A 22,555-nucleotide genomic window follows, 5' to 3' on the forward strand; every position below is an offset into this window, starting at 1 on the left:
ATTGCTCAACTACAACCATTCTCCCTAAAGTCACCAATGACCTCTTTGTTGCCAAATCTAAGGGCCATTTCCTCAATCCTCATCCTTCTTGAACTCTGCAGCATCTAATAATGCTGACCATTTCTTCCTAGTGTAGGGGTTAAAAATAGGGGTTTTGACAAAATAAGAGAGCAGCTTTTGATAATTTAAGTTTTAATGAAAACGTAGTAGAGTTGTAAATTAATATTATTCATTTAAGCCAGAAAAAAGAAAATTTCTAGCAGCTTTTAACAATTAACAATTTAGTCTAATTAAAAGAGATAGTAAAAGAATATAGTAAAGGAGGAAAAGATAGAAAAGAGGAAAAAGAGATTACTAATCTTATACCCTATAAAATATACCTAAAATTCCTAATAACTACCTCTGTCTTCCACAGACAGCTTCTTGCCAGGCCTATCTAACTTACACTATCTATAAATGATTCACTAACTACCTAACTCCCTAAAATAATGAGACAGCTACCACTCACTCACTCCTTCAATCAGTTTTCTATAACAGCCCAAACTGTCAGTAGCCAACTGACAGCAGATCCTTACCTATGAGACAGACCTCCTGCTCTCTAGAGATCCCAGAGGCAATTTTTAAAGGATAAAGCCAAAAGTCCTCTCAGTAAGCTCAGGCCTGCCTTATATTCCAGCAACTAAACACCAACCCACACTACCAGCAGCTAACCCCCAATGATCAACTCATGCCCAGAAGCCAACTTCCCCACAACTGCCAGCCCTAACTCAACAACTCACCACCTAACAACTATCAGCAACTGACAGCAACACTGGCCCAACAGAAGGCTCCCTGGTTTCTACTTCCTGTCATTGTAGGCTGGTTATCCCTACACATCTCTATGGTAAGAGGAACTCCAGGTCCCCCATTAAAGAAATTAAAGAATTCCTTCTTACACTAGTTACTTTTTCTCTTCCATTTTTATGATACTAATTTCTCTTGGTTCTTCTCTTTATTCTGATCACTCATCAATCTCCTTTTCTGGATTATCATTCATCTAATAGCCCCTAACTATGGATATACACTCAAGCTCTATAATGGGCCTTATTTTTGCTCTCTATGCTCACTTGGTGACCTCATTAGTTCCCATAGATTTAATTATGATCTCTATGCATATGCTTCTCAAATTTGAACATAAAGGCAGCTAAGTGGTATAGTAGAGAGAGTAATGGGTCTGAATCAGGAAGACCTGAATTCAATCCAGCCTCATACACTTACTAGTTTTGTGACCCTTAGCAAACCACTTAACCTCTGTTTGCCTAAGGTTCCTAGATTGTTAAATGGATATCATAATAGCCCTTTCCTTGTACTTGTAAGGATCAAATTAGAATAGCTATAAAAGCACTTGGTCTAGTACCTACCTGACAAATGGTAGCTGCTATATAAATGTAAGTTCCTTAAGATGGAGCTTATTTAACCTCTCTCCTAAACTCTACCTCATATGGTCATGTTTAAAGTAGATGTTTCATAGCAGCTCAAAACGATCACATCTAAAACAAAATTCATCATTTTTTTTTCCACAAAAACCTATCCCTTTTCCAGACTTTCCTATTTCTGTCAAGGATACCATCATCTTTCCCAACACTCAAGTTTATAATCAAAGCGGCAGCATCCTTAACTCCTCACTCTTACCTCACTTATCCAAGAAGTTGCTAGATCTTGTCAGTTCTGCCTCCATAACACTTTTCACATCTTTTCCTTTCTTTCATCCATCAGGTTTAGGTTCTCATTACTTCTTATCTAGACTATGACAATAGCCTCCTTATTAGCCTTCGTCCCTCGAGTCTCTCCCCACTCCAATCTATCTAGAACAGAGCTGCCAAAATGACTTCCTTTAAGTAGTGGTCTGAATATGTCACCTACAACTCAAAAATCATCATTCCCCTGTTATATCTATGATCAAATTAGGTCTCTCTATTTAGCATTTAAAGCTCTTTGCAACCTAGTTAATCAATCAATAAACAAGCATTTATTAATAAGCACCTTATATGTCAAGCACTGTGCTGAGTATTAGGATACAAATGCAATAAATGAAACAATGCCTACCTTTCTAGACTTGTTGCATCTCACTCTCCTCTATGAATGCTGTCATCTAACCAGACTTAGCACCCATTTTTTGGTCATAGATTACTCCATTTCTCATATCCATGATTTTACACTGGCTGTACCCCATACCTGGACTACCTCTCCATTCTTTATGTCTTAAAATATCTAGTTTCCTTTTGCATTTCAGAAATAAAGGGAGATAAATACCTAACGAGTTATTGTTCATGGTTGGGCCATGACAATATAATAAAAATAATGTTATTGTAGTTCAGTCATTTTTCATAGTATCCAATTCTCCATGACCTGATTTGGAGTTTTCTTGGCAGATATTGGAGTGGTTTGCCTTTGCCTCTCTAGCTCATTTTACAGATTTGCTCAGAGTCATATATCTAGTAAGGATCTGAAGGCAGATTTGAATCCAGGAAAATAAGTCTTCTGACTCCAGAGCTGGCACTCTATCCACTGCACTATTATTCATGGTTAGACAATGGCAATAGAACAAAAATACTACTACTTAAATTCATTTATATATATTTCATACTATTGCAACTGAATTACCAAGGGAAAACTTTTAGGCCCACGCAAAATAATAAAATTCCCTTAGATGAACAAAGAATCTAGAATCTCAAAGAAAATAATGATAAAAAAGTATGAACACATGAGCCATACCATTACCAGACTTATAACTATATTACAAAAATAACAGTTGCTAAAATTATTTGGTATTGATTAAAAAACAGAAAAATGAATCAGTGGAACATATCTCACAAAGAGCTATTATCCAAGAAATAAGTAGTCAAAGAATATGAAGAAAGTTCTCAAAAGAATCACAAATTATAAATGATCCCATGAAAACATTGCTCTAAAATATTTAGAGTAAGAACAATTACAATACATTTACATTTCAGCTCACACCAAGTAAACTGGCAAAGATTGCAAAAAATGAGAGGAGTCAATGGCAGAAGTATACAAGAACACTAACACACTTTTGACAGACCTGAAAACAAATCCAGCTGCTCTGGATATTAATTTAGGAAGATTCAACACAGTGATGTGTTTGGGCATATGCCCTAAAGAAGTCTAAGACAGAAACAACAGTCTAATAGAGTGATGGACAAACTATGGCCCCCTCAAATGTTCTATCGGGCAGCTGCAACATTATTCCTAATCTGACGAATACAATGAGGATACAATACAATGAAACTTTGAAAAAGTTGCCTTAGAAACAGACTGACAGATGAGCTTTTCCTTTCCTTTGGCCCCTCTTTAAAAAGTTTGCCCATCACTAGTCTAATATATATATATCAAAATATTTATTTTCTTTGTGGTAGCAAAGAACTAGAAAGATAATGATTAACTACTGATTGAAGAATGACTGAAAAAAACCTATGGCATATGAAAAAATAAAATATTCTTGTACAATAAGAAATGCCTAATAGAAATTCATAGACCAAATTTGGATGAAATAATGTAGAGCAATATAAGCAGAATAAAGAGAAAAATACACATAACTATAACTACAAAAATGAAAATAAGTCACTAACAAAAAAAGTCAAATTGGGTAATAAAAACAAATAAAGGTCTTAGAACAGAAATATTACATCCCTCACCTCTCAACAGAGGGAAAAGATCGCGCAAAATATTATAAATATATATACATGGTCAGATGCCCTCATTATAACAGCTATTTTTGCTAATTTGTTTTTTTTTATTATAAGGAATAGTTCAATTGTGGTGAAATGACTGTGATAAAAAGACAAAAGAAAATTTTTGAATATTTTTCAAAATAAAAGCACATTATTTTAAACAAATATCCTTCCATGGACATTAAATGCCAATGAGTCATGCAATGCTAATTTGTGAAACACTGACAAAAGGCACTTAGTAGACACAAGCAGGCTACAACATAAAACATAAGTAGAAATGGGAGAATTATGTAAAGAAAATGGTGTGAAGAATGTCAAAAAACAATAAAAATGGGAGGGGTGGGGAATAAAACTAGTCATATAACATCCCAGCATTAATTAGGCACTCAAGAAAGACTACACATTTTTTTCTCCCAACAGGGATCTCCAGGTTGTCTTCCCTTGATATTAAAAGAAAAATTAAGAAATAAACATTTGCATTCTATACATACCATCAATGATAGACATGTTTTTTGTCGGTGAAGATGTAAAGGCTTTAGAACCCCGGCTACGAACAGATATCTCCTGAGTGCTTCCTGTAAGAAAAAGCACAGCTAACATTCAGTACTGCACATTCCATGGATTTTCCGGTTGTAAGACAGCAAAATAAAGTTCAGGCAAAAGTATGGAGACCGGAAATGAAATGTCATGTGCACAGAAAAGCACAGAGGCCTTACTAAGGAGAATGAGAAGGTGAATAATTCAAGAAGATTTATTTTGTAATGGTCCAAAACTGATCTGAATAACTTCTCAAAGTACAATCAATCACATTATTCTCCTTGCAATCTAGTTCTTTAGATTGGTAGTTAGATTGCAGGGGATAAGGAGAATAATTAAAATCTTAGAGACATTATTCTGCATATTTATCCAAAATAAAAACAAATGGGTAATAAGGCTGGAAAAAGAGGCTAAACCCAGACTGTAAAAGGATACCCAGAGTAAAAAACCAAAACAAAGGAGTTATTATTATTTGACCCTACATGCAACAGAGAACTAATTGGAACTTACTGAGTAGGGGAGTACATGACTGTCATACCTACACTTTAGAAAATCATTTTGGAAGCTTTGTAAAGGAAAAATTAGAAAAAGGAGACCTGGAACAAGAAAACCCTATTAGGAAACTATTACAATGGTCTAGACAAGAAGTTGACAAAGACTTGACTTGAATTATAGTGGTGGCCATTTGAGTAGAGAAAAGGCAATGGAGAGAAGAGATGAAATAGGAGGACAAAAAGACTTTGCAACTTCTTAAATATGGAAGATGAGAGGGTAAAGATGTTGAGTATGCTTCTGAAGTATGGAACTTGGATAACTAAATTAATTAGAGGGGCACTAAGGTAGTACAGGAATGGGGAAATTTAGAAAAGGCATGAATTTTTGGAAGGAAGATGAGTGCCGTTATTAGCTGAAGGAAGTGAGTGATTTTAGCATAGAGTAGACATGGGTATGACATGCCAGGCCTCAAGTATTTGAAAGGCTATCATGTAGCAAAAGGATAGCAAGCTATTCTGCTTTGGCCCATAATAGGTCAAAAATTTAAACCTAATGTAAAGAAAATCTTTCTAACAATTGTGGCTATCAAAAAGTGAAATGGACTGTTCTTCATCCAAACCATGACCTCCATTCCTTCAACCCCTGTTTTTTCCCCAAACCATTACCTTTACATCATGACAGCTACATGAACCAATTCAACTCTACATTGTCCTCTTCTCAAGTCCCAGTCTCATTTCACCAATCTTGCCCTGCCAAGCCTTTAGCCTTGGATAACTCCTTCTGCTTCCTGCCTTCACTCCTACACAAGTGCTGCTGAATTAAAACTAAAATCATGAGACTGTGTCAACCACAAATTTGCATTTTAAAACCTCAAACCTTACTGATGTAGGGCAATCCTTTTACACCTCCTTAATTAACTCGCATTCCACTCTATACAGAAGCTTTTTCAAACCTTTTTTCATCCCTTATCAAACTCTCAATACTTCTTGAATCTTCTCAACTGGGAACCTTGCTCCCTATTGCACTGCAAAAAATGGAAGCAATTTACTGAAAGCTTTCTCTTCTCCCCTCCTCCTCAGCTCATGTCTCCCAGATTCCTTCTGCCACTCTCTCCTCTTTCACATGAAGAAGTAGCCCATCTTGCCAAAGTATAGTGCTCTAACTAAACAAGGAATCCCATCCCACCATTCTCCAGCAGATGTTTTCCTCTGACATCTCTACTCTCACTTATCTTCAATCTCTATCTACTGAATGTTTCTCTACAATCTGAAAACATGCCCATGTCTCCTCCATTACCAAAAAGTCCCTCACTTGATTCATTTATCCTTGTTAGCTATTTCTCCACATTTCTCTTCCCTTTTGTGGCTAAACTCTTTGAGAAAGCAATATAATTGATGTCTCCACTTTCATTCTTCTCTCTCTCTTTTAAACTCCATAGTTTGGCTTATGACTCCATCATTCAGTCAGAACTGGTCTCTCCAAAGTTAGCAATGATCTCTTATTTGCCAATCCAATGCCCTCTGCTCAATTCTCATCCTTCTTGACTTCTCTACCACCTTTGACACTGATGATCTCCTTCATATACTTAATTCTCTTTTCTCTCTTAGATTCACAACACCATCTATCCTGGTTCTTCTCCTCCTGGATGTCTGACCTCTCATTCTCAGTCTCCTTTGTTGGATCTTTTGCAGATCATGCCCTCTCTACGTGTCCCAAAGGTTTCTCCCAGGGCCATTTTCATTTCTCTTTCTATACTATCTCATTTGGTGATCTCATTGGCTCCCATGGTTTCAATGATCATATCTATGTCAATGTTTACTTATCTATGTCATATTTACTTATCAGTCCTAACTTCTCATTTAAAATTCAAACTCTTATCTCTAGCTACCTATTAGACATCTCAAATTAGATGCCTCGTAGATATTTTAAAGTCATGGTTTCTCTCTCAAACTCTAAATACTCAATTTCTCAGTGTAATGAGGACGGTGTTTTAGGAGGAGGTAGATGTGGTTGAGAACAAGCAGGTGAAGTATGGAGGTCTTCTCCTCCCTCACAGCAGCCCCTATTACTGGGAGACCAAATGGAGTCCCTCTTGGACACAGGCCATCCTGGAAGCATGTGCTGCCACTGAGGGGCTGAAGGAATGAAACCTCCTCAAGGAGAAGCAAGTGATACCCCGATTCGGTGTTGGTACAAGTCAGGGTACACTGAAACTTCCCCTTCCTCACATCAGGGGGTCAAGGCTCAAGATGGAGATCAGCCTGACCAGGCTGTTTCACTACCTCCCAAATCTAGTCTCCCACAATGAATCCTTACATTGATCTGATCTAAACTATTTATTCTGGATCAACAAGGGTGAAGGGATTGAGGTGGGGTACTTGTAGGAAAGGGGGCACTGGGATCCTTAACTCAGGTCCATCGCTCTGGAGAGTCACCATCAAGTCTATGATCCCCGAAGGAGAGACAAGGTGTCCCTCATCCAGAGTTTCTCCTGCCCAATTCCAATAATAATATTGTCTACAACTATATTGGTTATATAATCTAGGTGGGATACAGTTGGGCCAAAGCTTGAGGCAAGTGGGGTTCAGGGAATTGCTCCCCAAGGAGTCCAGTACCCTAACCACAGATAAGCACTGCTGGTGATATAGGTGAATGCCAGGAAGCCAAGATGTCACAGAGCAGGTCTCCTGTTCAGGTGAGGAAACCCAAAGGCCTCTTTGGGGAGTCTCAGAGCTCAGATGCACCACTTTCTCCCCCTGCTTGGGCTCGAGCCCCTCCAAAAAAGCCCTTTCTTGGGTTCTCCTCTCCCAGAAGTCTCTGCTATTCCAACGGTCACTTCAGCTCTCCTTCACCGCAATATTCCATCATTCTTTTCAAATGTCAGTGATTGCCTTATTCTTACACTCAAGCCTCTTTAAATCTATGACCTGCACCTATATATAGGAATGGTAAGAAACAAGAATCTCAACATCACTTATAAGTGTTTTGCTTCCCTGATATGAAACTCAGGTACTTCCCTATCTGACTGTAACCTCCAAGTACTTCATTACTCCCTATTTTACTATTCCCTTATTACTCTAAATCCTATTGTTTGCCTTTACTGAGAACTCTAATCCCCCTATCTCTCAGTATTTCCTGAAGCCATTTACCTATTCTAACTTCATTTTCTCCTCCAATTTCAACCCAATACCTCAGTTATCCTCTATTCTCAAACCACTTACTCTCTTTCCTATCATCATTCCTTTTTCCAAACCTCAGTCCTGGCTTACACCTCTTTACCTCCTATTCACAAGCTGCTGAAAACAACAGGAGGTAGTTCCACAACCAAGAAAAATGAGTATACTATAAATTCATGCTCTCTAATTTCAACTGAGCCCTCTCTATACCAAAATAAGTGTTTTTATTCTCCCTAATTGATAACATAACTCACTCTCCAAAGAAGCAAATCCAAAACCTTCTCTTCCCTCCTCAGGCCCACCCCACCTCTTCCTACTTCCTTTTACTCCAGTGAGCACTTTACATCTTCACATTGAGAAAACTGAGGCCAATCAGCACGGGTTCCCTCTTCTCCAATTCTTTTCACTGCAACACCCCTAGACATTAGCTTCTGCTCTTTCCCTCTCAAATCAAATTACCAAATGAGATATTATTTGTAAAAAAACAAAAAACACTGTGTTTGCACACAGTAGGCACTATATAAATGTTTATTTCTTTCACTTTCTTTTCCCTTCTTATTCTGACAATGAGGTGGACTCTCTTCTTGTCAAAGCTAACTGTTCTGTTTATAAATTTCATCTCAATGAGTCTTAATCTGCTGCCTTCAAACATGCCCAAGCCTCCACCATCCTTAAAAACATTTGCTGTCCTAAAGTTCTCCCATATATCTCCTACCTTTCTCAGCCAAAAACCTTGAAACATCTGTCTTTACTTGTCCTTTCTTCCTAATTATGACAGTAATAGCTAGTATTTATAGAATGCTTTAAGATTTTCAAAGTGCTTTAAAAATATATTATTTGATCTTCACAACAACCAAAGGGATAGGTGTTATTAGTATCCCATTTTACAAATGAGGAAACTGAGGATAAGATGTTAAATGATTGGCTCACGACAAAGTTAGAAAGTGTTTCAGGCTTCATTTGGATTCAGAAAGACCTTCCTGAATCAAAGTCCAATACTCTATTCACTATACTTCTTATTCCCCTCACTGATCCTTCCTCATCTCACTCACTCTTTAACTCTTTTTAATCTGGCTTCTGACCACATCACTCAAATTACATCACAACTGAAACTGCTCTTCAAAGTTACCAATGATCTCTCAATTCCCAAGTTGGATGGCTTTTTCATTCTTCTTGACTTATCTGCATTTGACACTGCTCACTCCACTCCCAATCCCACCCCAAATTCATGCCTGCCTTCAATTTTTCACTTTAGTTTCTTTAACAAGAAACGCTTGTTAAAGTATCCCTTCATAAAAGTCTACTACCTGTCCATCTGATTCTTTTGTGAAATGTCTTTTGCATTCTATAAACATTGTTAAGGGTCCAAGAGATATAAGAACTTTATAAAAGATTCTGTGTCAATAAAAGTTCTAAACTCAACTTTATTTCAACTAAGCTGAGTTCAGAACTTTATTATTAACACAAAATCACTGACCACCTACTTTGTGCAGAAACATTATACAAGGCACTGACCTCTTCCTCGGCGAGCACCACCTCTAACTGAATTTTGTCCTCTTCCGCCTCTTCGGCCTCTCCCTCCTCGGCCTCTTCCTTTGTAGGACATTGATGAGATGCTATCATCTGAATCATTGGCCATTTGTTCTGCTCTATCTATGCTCATTAGGTCATCAACACTAAATCCTGAAGATAAGTCTTCTGGCTCTGCTCTGTGGGCTCTGGCCCTATTCATTGCCTAGGAGAAATGATATAAAGCAGTTACTATTCATCATAAAATCCAAAAAATTGAAAATACACTTGTCCTACATTCACAGAGGTTAGGGGCACAGAACTCCCACAAATAAGAAAACCATGAATAACTCTAGGCCCCTCACCAAAACTTCATTTTTAATCATTTTGATCATATCTATTTAACAAACAAAACAAATAAAATAGCATGCTGCATCCATAAAAAAGTTGCAGCTTCTACACAAAAGAGCAGTATCTCATACACTATGCAGTCTATATAGCCACCAATATAGCTTTAACAACTGCTTTACAGGTTTCCTTCTACAAAAAGCGAAAGACACAATGATCACTGTAAGACAAAATCACATGACTGAATCTGGATGTTAGAGAGCCAAAGAAGTAGCATTCCCAAAGAGAGAAGAAACCTCTAGTTCTTTAGGCACTAAAACTTAAACAAAATTTAACTGTTTTAATAAATTTCTGTATGTATACTTATGATAGTAGATCAAACAGATTAATAGTTACTTATGCATTTATGATTTACTAATTTTTTTTAGTTTTCTTTACAGACAAATTGTCTGAGATTTTTTGTAGTATACCAAAAAGCTCCAAAAATTCCCATTTAATTATTTAGGGTCAAATTGATAATAAAAACCACGAATATGAAACCTGAGATTGTTGTACAAGGTTTAAATATACTAGGATATTCAGATGGGTAATAATATATTTTTAAACTAGATTTTTTTGTTCCATAATATCATGTCAGGAAAGAGGGGGAAAAAAGAGAATCAATGACTTTAATGAGTTTACTCAATTTTACCTTTGGTATTCTGTCTTTTCATAAAATTCACCAGGAAAAACAAATTTCTAAAGGAAGTTGTAAAAAGAGTTGGTTCAGTCAAAATGTGACTAATTCCAATGCTAGGAAACATATACTTATAAAATTATGTAAATGATATATATTTCAGTCATTTTAAAGAGCTGAAAAAGTCCATCTGTCAGCTAGCATTTATAAAGTACCTATGATATGCACTAAGTACTCTGGATACCAAGAAAGGCACCTGATCTCTAAAGAAGCTAATAGACTAATGATGGAGACAACATGCAAGCAACTAGCCACAAACAAAATATATACAGAACAATCTCAGAGGGAAGGCAGTAAAATTCAGAAATTAAGGATCACTGCAAAAGGATTCTAGCAGGTGGGCCTTTAGCTGAAACTTGCTATCCAAGAAAAACAAGTGATGCTAGGTCTGTATCCCATAGGGGGGAAAAAAGGGCGGGGAGGATCTACTTGTACAAAAAACATTTATAGCTATTCTTTTTGTGGTTGCAAAGAATTGTAAATTAAAGGGATGTCCATCAATTGGGGAATAGCTGAACAAATTGTGGTATATAAAGGTGATGGAATACTATTGTACTATAAGGAATGATGAATAGGATGATTTCAGAAAGAGCTGGAAAGGACCTACATGAACTGATGCAGAATGAAATAAGCAGAACCAGGAGAACATTATGCATAGTAACAGCAATACTGTGGAATATTGGGATAGACTGGGATAGACAGCTGTTATTGGCAATAATGATCCAAGACAATTCTAATGTGGGGGGTTCTGACAAAGAATGCTATCCACCTAAAGAGAAAGAATTGTTAGAGCCAGAATGCAAATCAAAGTATACTATTTTTCACTTGTTCATTTAAATTTATATTTTGAGATTTGAGGTTTATAAGATTACTCACAAAAATGAACATTATGGAAATATGTTTTGGATGATAATATATGTATAACTCAGATAAAATCACCTGCCAGTCCTGGGAGAGGGAAGGGAAAGGAAGAAGGGAGATAAATTCAATCATATAACTTGGGAAAACTTGTGTGGAAATTTGTTATTATTATTATATTATGTAACTGGTAAAAAAATAAAATTAAAGGAAAAATGTTAAAAAAAAAAAAAGAAAAGAAAACCAAGTGGCAGCGAGAAGTAGGGAGAATATTCCAAATATGGGGAATGGCCAATGAAAATGCTGAGAGTTGGAAGAGTTGAGAGGTAGAATAGCAAGGAGACATGAACATAGAAGAAAACAGTAACTTGAAAATATCTACAAGCTAAGGCTCAAAGAAAAATGCCATAAAGGTTAAAATGAGCTGAGAAAATATCTACAAGCTAAGGCTCAAAGAAAAATGTCATAAAGGTTAAAATAAGCTGAGAAAATATTTATAAAACCAAATGATAGCAATAGAAGAAAACCTGAGAAAAGCTGTAAGAAATAGGGAATAAAAATATGAAAAGAGAATTAACATCTAGAAAAAGAGGTATGAAACCTTACTGAAGAAAATTCCTCATCACTGAACAAGCTGAGGTATATGACCATAATGGAATATTATTCTGCTACAAAAAATGACCAAGAATAGATCCAGAAAAACATTACAAACAATAACAGCAATACTGTTCAACCTATGAATGACTTAGCTATTCTCAGTAACACAATGACCCAAAATAATCCCAAAGAACTCATGATGAAAAATGCTCTCCACTTTCAGCAAAAGGAGTGATAGTCTGAATGTAGATTGAAGCACAGCATTTTTCACTTTAAAAAACATTTATCTTATTTGTTACATTAAAATTCCCAGGTTTTTCCCCTCTCTCCTTTTCCTCCCTAGACTAGAGAAGGCATCATTTGACAAGAAAGTATATATATATCTAAAATTATGTCTTGCTTATTTCTATTTATCAGTTCTTCTCTGGAGGTGGACATACATGTCTTTCTTCCAATGGTAATTCTATAGCTGTAGATGTTCTCTTGGTTCTTCTCGTTTCATTTTTCATAATTTCATAGAGGTTTTCCCATGGTTTTTTAAATTAACCTGTCTGTCATTTTTTACAGCACAATATTTATTCCATCACAATCATAAACCATCATTTGTTTAGCTATCCTCCAATTAATGGGCATCCTCTCAATTTCCAGTTCTTTGCCACCACAAATATAGCTGATGTAAGTATTTTAAAACATACAAATTGTTTTCCTTTTTCCTTGATCACCTTAGGAAACAAACCTAATAGTGGTTTGTTAGGTCAATGAGTCTTCATAGCTTTTTTTTTTTAAGTGTCTTCTTCTATAACATGGAAATATGTTTTTTATGATAGCACATATTTAATCAAATTATTTACCATCTAATGAGGGAAAAGGAAGGAGGGAGAGAATTTGGAACTCAAAATGTTACAAGATAAATGCCAAAAATTATTTTCATATGTAATCAGGGCTAAAAAAGAAAACATTACTGGGTGGGGTTGGGCAATATAGTCTTCACATACTTGGGGTAGGCATCTCCCTTAATTTACTGACAGGTTTGAGGCCTGTCAGTTACCCTCACTCATCTGATTTATCCCACCTGATGAATTTTACCAGTGTGTGGTCACTTTTTATGCTACAGCTTCTTGGAGCCACAGGTGAAAGCTGGGTGAGAGATGGACACCAAATGTGAATAAGTAGTCCTTAAAAGGGCTCAGCAAGCCCTCACACCAGAAGTGCAGAAGATAATGTTTGGTCTGGCTACTCTTCTGCTTTCTCTCCTGACCTAGACTAAATAGTAGGTAACTAGTAGATATTATTTTATTAGTAAAGTATCCAGGAAACCTATACAACCTTAATACTCAATTCAAAACAAGTAAGGACTTAAAACAGGGCTTCTTAATGGAGTTCACAGAATGTTTGGTCCCCATTGATAAATTTTAGGGTTTCTGCAAACTTAGATGGAAAAGAATTGTTTTCTTCACTTTCACTGACCTTTCATTAAATTTAGCATTTCTTTCAATTTTGAATACAGGCAACAAATCACAGTGGTATTCAAAAGTATTCATGACAAAAAAAAAAAAAAAGGTTAAAAGAGACTGGGAGCCCCAAGTATTAAATGAAACAGTGGTTCCCAAACTTTTTTGGCCTACCACCCCTTTTCCAGAAAAAATATTACTTAGCCCCCTGGAAATTAAATTTTTTTAAATTTTAATAGTAATTGATAGGAAAGATAAACGCACCTGTGGCAATCACCACTCCCCTAGATTGCTGCAACACCCACCAGGGGGCAGTAGCGCCCACTTTTGGAATCATTGAAATAAAGCAAGCTAGTATCATGGGTTACTTATAAAATTAATTCTAAACTAGAGTGAAGCTTTCTAAATGGGCCTAGTCAAAGGCTGAGTTCTCTGGACTGAAAAACACAGGAAGAAAACTTATAAAATCTGACCTTTGATTAAAGCTTTATTCACAGGATAAGTGAGACCAGAAAGGCAAGATAAATTTAGTAAACAGATCTGCCCATACCCCACTAAGTCAAATAAAACAACCTCTTTGTACTCTCCCTGCCCCATAACATTAGAAGTAATCTATTTTGGCTTAATTGAAAAGCTATTTATTTTATTTAAACAATTGACTTAAATGATTTCTGACCATAAAGTAAAACAATTCAATTGAAGATAAAAGGTAAATGTGTATTTCAATAATTACCTCTCGAACCTCCTCCTCCTCTTCATTTGTATTCTTTTTTCTGCTCTCTCTGAAATGACGTACCTATATTAAAATATGTGTATAGGTAATGTAATTTTTCATCTAAAAAAAGAATAATTTGTGTACAAAATAAAATGATTAGTCACAATCTGTTATGGAATATTTTAAAATAATACATATTATTTAATCATTTTAAATGCAGATGTTCCTCAAAAATATGAATATTCTTAAAATATTGCTTAAAAAACTAAGCACACTTTCCCATTGTCTGACATGAAAATTTCACAGATCTATTTTTAGGGGAATGTTTTGATTTCAAGCAAAACAATATTGCTTGTTGTCAAAAAGTCTATGTTTCTTAAAAGCAGTCAATAAGTCAGTAAGCTGTTGAGAAAAATTCATTATAGCTTTTTATCACCATGGTGAAATACTTCACTATACAAATACAAAGGAAATCAAACATTACATGATCTCTTTAAGGAGTTTAAAATGGGGTTGGCTACATATTTTTAAAAAACAATTAGAAGTAATAAAATATAATCTAGCACTACTATGTGGGGTGAAATAACAAATAAGAGGTCAGAAAAAGGAAAGAGATGAGAAATGAATAGGGTCTGAATATCAAGATGAGGTATGAATTGAGAATAGGAACGATCTGGCAATCAGCACATTTTAAGTGTAAGATAATAAAGACTGGCTAAATTACAGCAAAAGAATCTCTTTTGGGAGTGATAGGAAAAAAGCTGAGCAGGAAGGATGAATAGTTAAGACTATGAAGGACCTTGAAATCCAAACAGAAGAGTTTAAATTTGATATAGAAGGCAATGGAAAAATCCTGCAGATTCTTGAGCAGGAAAGTTTCCTCATCTGCAAAATTAGGAGTTGGAAAGTGGCAGTAAAATGGAAAAGACGCTCAATCTGGAATCCCAGAATCTCAATTCAGACCCATGTCCTGTCTTTTAGAACTCCTATGACCTGAGGAAATACCTTCAACTCCTTGGGCCTTGGGTCCTCATCTGTAAAAGGGGAAGGCTGAAGTAGGTAACTTATAGAGTCCAAATTTTCAGCTCCAATAACTATGACTAAAATGGTATCATAAGGAAACATGAGATAGCAGAATACAGATGAGGCCTAAGAAATCCAGGTTAAATCACTTACCTAAAGTCACAGTACCAGCTAATGACAAGAGCCAGAACTCAAACAAGGGTCTCAATTCCCAGTGCCTTGCCCTTTCCACTATAGCCCACCATCTTATATCCCCTAAGGTTTTGCTAAATGCCACAAAAGATCAATGCCTAAAGGAACAAGGGTGCCTAAGCAACATGCCAAAGAGTCAGCCCTACCCACCAGTCCACTGGAAGACATCACTATCATGAATGACACCATGACCAGGAGGAACTAGAAAAAATACAACAGCTCTTTGAGAATAGACATTGTGAAGGACTCCCTAGGATCTCCAGAGACTCCAACAACACATGTCCCTTTGGCAGGAGCTCTCCATGGGCAGGAGATAATTCACTGTTCCGTTCCTTTTCTCTACCCTATTTTTGCCTCCTTTTTTCCCTCCTTCAACCCAAATTTTGATGAAAGGTTCAAATACTTACTTCCCCCTCTTCATTCTCAATGCCCACCCATGACAAGGCTAGAAAACATTGAAGTCACAGTCCTTCTTGAGTCAAAGTAAAGTAAGTGAGGCCTCAAACAAATTTCTTACTAACCTCTTCATCAATTTTATCTTCTGCTGCATCGATGTGACGTTCTTTAAGAAATCTCTGTGTTTTTTCCAATTGGTATTTTACCAGCTCCTCTATAGCATCCTTCTCTTCTTTGTCTACAAACTCTTGTACCGCTTCACCCATCCCCCGCTCCGTTAGAAGGGAAAGTTGTAATTTCTACATGTAGAGGTAAAAAAAGTAATTATGGAGGTAAGAAAAAAATCTTTTTGAACAAAATAGAAATAGTCACACGACTGTTGAGAATTGCAAAATAACAATACTGGGGAATAAAGGGGAACCGCAAACTATCTGAAGAAATGACTTCATAAACAGAGTAGTAGTTCTCTAGAACCCTGAACAATAATCATTTCTTTCCCCTCTTCCCTACTCTCTCCCCTCCTCCCACAAGTTTCTTCTCATCTACTTATAAGTTCTAAAAAGGCCTTCTAACTCCAATCACCACCATCTCTCCTATTCTTCACTATCAAATTTAAATTGTTCACCCCTGATGCCTCTGTATCCTCTGTACCTGCTCAGTCCTCAGCCCTTACAATCACCACTCTACAGAAATTGCTTTCTCAAAGATTACTGATAATGTCCTAGGCACAAAATCCAAAGATTTTCTTCAATTCTTACTATCCCTGATCTCTCTACAAGTTCTAATACTGCTGAGCATCTCCTCCCTCATGTAAATATTCTTTTTTCTCTTGACTTCGGTGACACTACTTGTTGAGATCTCTTTATCATCTCTGATAATCTGATAAGGACAGTTTAGTTGATAAGGAAATAAGGAGGGGACATGGGAGTTGTCTTTTACCTCATGCTTCCAGCTCTGGCTCCAGGAGCATGGAGTTTATTATATATATATTTCAAGACTCATTTCACACAAAAGAACCCCCCTGAAACTTTGCAGATGCGCAGAAGTTACAAATTATGTCACATCAAAACACAAAACATTGGCTTCAGAATAGACCAAGACCAAGGCTGAATTTTGACTGGCTTCTTATCAGGAAGCCAAGTTGGGGAGTATCCCTCTCAGGGTCGAATTGCCCCCGCTAAGATTTTAGCCTTGGCTATACCAGGCAGCAGCATTCCTGGTCAAAGGGGAACAGTGTTAGCCCTTTAAATTCAGGTTTGCTAGGAACTTAAAGCTTTTCATTAAGGCCACAATACTTTTTGACAAGAAATCAAAAGGATCACAAAAGGGGTCAAAAGAGGAGTCTCAGATTTTTATCTATTCTCTTATTGGCTTCCCACAACTACTCTCTCCTGGTCCTCTTCTTGCCTGTTTTCTTCCTTAGAACATTAACTTTTTCTCAAGCCCATAAGAGAGACTCCCCAAGATTCTATCCTAAGCTTCCCTTTTATCTCTATATATTCTCCCTCAAGTTCCTTTATAACTAGCTTTATCTCTCAAGTTCAAGACACAACTTCAAATCCTACTGAGCATCTAATTGAATGTGCTATTGCCAACCTTGCAACCTCACTTATCTATAAATGAGCTTATCATCTTTCCCTTCAAACCCAAACTTCTTTCTGGCATTGACTACTTGTCAGTATTACCACCATTCATTCTCACTACAACCTTAATATTTCCCTCTCTTCTATTTCTGTAATATCTTTATTATTCTTCCCCTCTTTCTTATTCCTACTGTTACCATCCTTACACAGGAGTATCTCAACAGATTCCAAACAGGTCTCCCCCCTTCTCTTCTTTAACCTACTTCAACTACCACTCCAAAGCATTCTCCTGATACACAGATAATTCCTCTTCTCAAAATCATTTAATAGCTCATTGGCCGGCATTCAATGCTCTTTACAAAATGATGACACCCTAATTTTCCATTCTATGTATTTATTATGCATTCTATGTGTAATGTACCTATTCTATAGCTAGATCTTTAATTTTGTTATTTTTCTTCTTTGAAAACCAGTGACTCCCATTAGAATTTGATTAATAAATATTAGCTAAACAGCTTAATTGTGAAATTGGAATTTTCAAACAGTATAGTTGGATATGTAGTATGCTTGTCCCTTCCCTCAATGGTAAGTTCCCTAAATGTCAGGACCATGGTTTATCTAAATTTTTTATCTAGGTCAGAATATAGCAGGATGTACTGTATTCGGGTTTGTCAAAAATGTTTACTGAATTGAACTGCTGAACTGAATAATTAGAAATCAAGGCATTTATAAGTATCCTTTTAGTTTCCCAATAAAATTCTGAGAATTCACTGTTTAAGTCTATGAATCATTTTCCAAATGACTAAATTAAAATCCTTCTTTATAAAAAGATGACAGTTTCAATTCATTCTTACAATTCACAATTTGCAATTAAAATTTACAATAAATATAAGTAATTACTTTCTCTGCAGTCTGAAAATACTGCTTCACAAGATCTTCTACCCTTATGGTAGGTCCTTCCGAAGGAGGTTTAGTGATAAGCTCCCCAAAGTTGATCTCTTCTCCTAAAAAACAAATGTCCATTAAAAACCGGTTGGTTTTTTTTTTGTATTTTGTGTAATGTTAAGTATAGCCAAACTATAGTTCATTAATCACAAGTGTTTTACTGGAGGGCAAGAGAAACACAATTCCACTAAATGCTATCTTAATAAGCACAAATCTAGTGGCAGCAGCAAAACTTTAATACTAGCCAAAATCTCTACAGCACATTTATTGCACCCAAACACAAACAGCAGAGAAATACTAACAAATGCTGCAATTGATGAAAGCAGCTCTCAGAACTTTCTTGAGAAAAAAATGTTTTGGGAGTTTTTTGATTTTTTGATATTAAACACTAAAATTAATTCAACACAAATATATTAAATACCCACAATAAACAAGGCAGTATCAAAAAAAAAATCTTTCTGGAGTGGTAACCCAAAGCTCTTAGCCAATGCAAAGCACATGCTGCCTCTGGCAAGTCATTCATCAAGCTAGAAAAGTTTAGAGAGTATAGTCCTGATGTTGTACCTTTTTGTCTGTAATACTAAATCCAAACTAGCTAATATCTGAAATTCTCATCACTAGGCTGGCTACAAAGTGGTGAATAATTCAACAACAGCAGATAACAAAGAATATCTACTAAGCTGTAAAGAGGCTCCAATTTGAATTAATAAAATAATAATTCCTTTAAATGTTAAAGTAAGAAAATGAGAAAGTAGAGGGCTTTATGGAAAATTTATAAGAAAAAACATCTATTTGAAGCCTCAGTTATAAAATGAATAATAATCATTGTTGTTAGCATTTCTTACACTTCACTCCCATCATCAAGAGTGTTTGGCCTTGATTTGCATAATATAGTTGAAAGAGTCCTGGATTTGAAGAGAAAGGATGTAGGTTTAAAATTCAGCTCTAAAATCTTACCACCTACACAACTATAGAAAAATCATTGAATTTTTCTAGGCTTCTGTTGCCTCATTTGCAAAATGATACAGTTAGGACTAGATGATCTCTGAAGTCTCTTTCCAGCTGATCACATGGTATGCATCGTACTCTATGCAGTTCCATTGTGCTTCAACAAATCAATTCAACATGAATATATGAAGTATCCACAATGAACAAAGCAATATGGTACAAGGATATATATAAAAACTAAACAGTCCTTATTCTAAAGGAGTTGGTTCTACTAGAATGAAGAAAAAATAAATCTTACAAGTCTACCTAATGAAACATTTCCAATAACGGACTACACAGCTCTAGTTCGACCATTTCATTTTTCAGTAGAGGAAACTGAGGTCAAAGACGTTAAATGATTTGTACAAGGAGAAAAATGAAGCTAATGGCAGCTAGGACTAGAAGTCAGGTCTCCTAACTATCAGGTGTGGGGAGGGAGGGAGGGAAGACTTACAGTAGACATTTCCTTTCATCAAGTTTTTCTTAATTCTTTAAGCATCTAGTGTCCTCCCCACCTCAAATTGCCTTGTATTTAAATGCTTTATATTTATCTGTATTTATTCAATTTATATTTCTTTAAAGTTATAAATATATTTGTCTTCCCTATTAAACATAATTTTTTTTTTACTAACATGGATTGCTTCATTCTTTGTATTACTATCCCCACTGCCTAGTATATGCTTGACACAGCAGGGGCTTAAAAACATTTTACTAATTTATTGATAATTGAGGCAAAAGACAATTTGTTGGACAACTAGGTAGCTCAGTGGATTGAGAGCCAGGCCTAGAGACAGGAGGTCCTAGGTTCAAATCTGGCCTCAGACACTTCCCAGCTGTGTGACCCTGGGCAAGTCACTTGACCCCCCCCCCCATTGCCCACCCTTACCACTCTTCCACCTAGGAGCCAATACACACAAGTTACGGGTTAAAAAAAAAAGACAATTTGTTATGTTAAATTAAGTAAATTTTTTTAAAATTATCATTAATACATAAACCAAATAGCTTACAATAATAACATAATAACTAGCATTTAAACAGCACTTTAAGACTTGCAAAGTGTTTTACAAATGTTATCTCATTAGATTTTCACAACCCTGGGAGGTAAGTGCTATTATTATCTCCATTTTACAGAAAAGAAAACTAAAGCAGACAGAGGTTAAGTGGATCACAGAGCTCCTAAGTGCTGGAGAAGTTAGATTTGAACTTAGGTCTTCCATTATTCTATCCACTATACTACCCAGCTGCCTGGTTTACTGTCTAGACTAGTATTAGCTAAAACCAAAATCAAAAAGCACTATCGATATAATTACCAACAAAACTACTGGGAAAACTGGATAGAAATATGGAAAAGTAGAATTAGCTCTACCATTTCACAAGCCACAAAGCAAAATAAATCCAAATGGGTTATTTAATTTTTAAAATCACACAAATATTAGAAGATAATGGGATTGATATTTACCACAAACACAAAGAAGCAGTAAATTCTTATCTCTTCAATAAATAAAAGATAGTCTATATGATGAAACTGATGGAAACACAGTAAGTCCTCTTTTCTATGGTTTTGGTTATCTTTAGTCACCCCAAGAAGGGCCAGAGTTCTGCCTGGAGAAAGCTCTGACCTCCACCCATAGCAATAGTTGCCTGCCCATTTTGGCTCTCACTTCCATTTTTTTAGTTTGTTTTTGTGGGGAGGGAAAAAAAGGGCCTACAGAGTGCTGAGCTAAGGGGCAAAATGGGGAGAAAGTACATTTTTATGGGGTCAGCAAGTGTTCATTTATATCTGCAGTTTCAGCCACCTGATATAGTTCTTAGAATGTTATCTCCCACAGATATGGAGCCCTACTATATATATAAAAATAGAGGATTTCTATGTAACAAAATGCAATGTATACAGATTAAAGGAAAAGAAACAAATTGAGGCAAAAATCTTTTCTACAAACATTTACCAAAAAAAATCTGACATTAAAAATGCATAAGGAACTGGCATAAATTTATAAAATTTATTTCCCAAAAAGTGGCAAAGAGATACATACAACTTGGCCAGTTTTAGATGAAGAAACACAAAGGATCAATGACCATCTGAAAGACAAACTTCCTGATCATTACAGAAATGGAAATTAAAACTTATCTAACCTGAAAGACTAAGTATAGCTATACAAATTAAAACAATTTTATTATACCCATTAAACTGGCAACAGTAATTAAAAATAATATTGAATGCTGGTGGGGCTAAGGTGATAAAGAACTTTACAATATAGATAATAATATAGATCAAAATAAAGACTATTACAATACTACTAGCATTGTGAATTGTTGCACTATTTTAGGAGAACATAGGCTGACCCCATATAAATATTATATTGTATTATACAATAGGAGATAAAAATCCTTTGATCAAGTGTTCCCAGTATGAGAATTGTACCTCTTAAAGGCTGAAGATAGCCTTTTAATAGCAAAAAAAAAAAAAAAATGGAGCAACTGGAAAATAGGGTATTATTGCTTTATAAGAAAAATACAAATAAAATAAAGAAACATGGATGCAAACTGAAAAGTAGTCTATGTGCTATAGTTATTATTGTGTTCAAAAAAGCAACCACATCCAGAAGAATCACATAAAAAAAAGTTCAGAAGGCACTGAAATAAACAAGATGATTTAGTTATTAACTTGTTAAAGTTACTATGTTCTACTGCCCTGTGAATGAGACAAGCTTATGATTTTCTGTACGATTATTTTCATTTCTCTTTAGTTTCAAAATAGTTAATAAGTTTAGATAATTTTAAAAGTTTAGATAATGAATTACATTTTAAAATGCAAATGGACTCTGACAATATAAATTGTTCCCACTTTGGTTTCATAATAAAAATATAAATCCATTAGATATAGATTCCTCAGTAATAAAAATTCTAGGCTCTTCATTTTGCTTTATCATATGATATTTTTGTTTTAATCAGTCTGCCAAAAAGTGCATAGATAGTTAATGAAAAATATTTCTTATAAGGAAACAAAATCATTTAATGAACATTAAGGAATACCATGAAAACTAATAGATAAATAACTGAATAAGAAGTTATAGGATATTTCCTCTTTCTAAGCTTTAGAGTATTTTGAAAATGTTTCAAGTTATAAAATTTTAAAGGACTGATGCAAAAATTTAGATCAGATATGCAAGAAATATTTACATAGATTTGATAAAATTTTATATGTAAAGTTTCTAAACTATTCAAAATAAATTACCAGAAGCAGTTCTATTTATTTTTTAACAAAAAAATTTTTCT

At 35.5% G+C, this 22,555-nt stretch overlaps 1 protein-coding gene across 1 annotated transcript in view; it reads right to left on the bottom strand.

The window, feature by feature from the left end:
* Positions 1-22,555, bottom strand: part of MRE11 (MRE11 homolog, double strand break repair nuclease) — a 68,113-nt gene that overhangs the window by 19,644 nt on the left and 25,914 nt on the right. Inside the window, exons 9-13 of the mRNA XM_044669000.1 lie at positions 18,248-18,351; positions 15,890-16,063; positions 14,172-14,234; positions 9,455-9,674; positions 4,223-4,306 (exon numbers count right to left, since the gene is read on the bottom strand). Coding sequence (XP_044524935.1) covers positions 4,223-4,306; positions 9,455-9,674; positions 14,172-14,234; positions 15,890-16,063; positions 18,248-18,351 — 645 coding nt within the window. The remainder of the gene's footprint in view (positions 1-4,222; positions 4,307-9,454; positions 9,675-14,171; positions 14,235-15,889; positions 16,064-18,247; positions 18,352-22,555) is intronic.

This window comes from Gracilinanus agilis, chromosome 3 (assembly GCF_016433145.1).
Source record: "Gracilinanus agilis isolate LMUSP501 chromosome 3, AgileGrace, whole genome shotgun sequence".
Classification (NCBI taxonomy): domain Eukaryota; kingdom Metazoa; phylum Chordata; class Mammalia; order Didelphimorphia; family Didelphidae; genus Gracilinanus; species Gracilinanus agilis.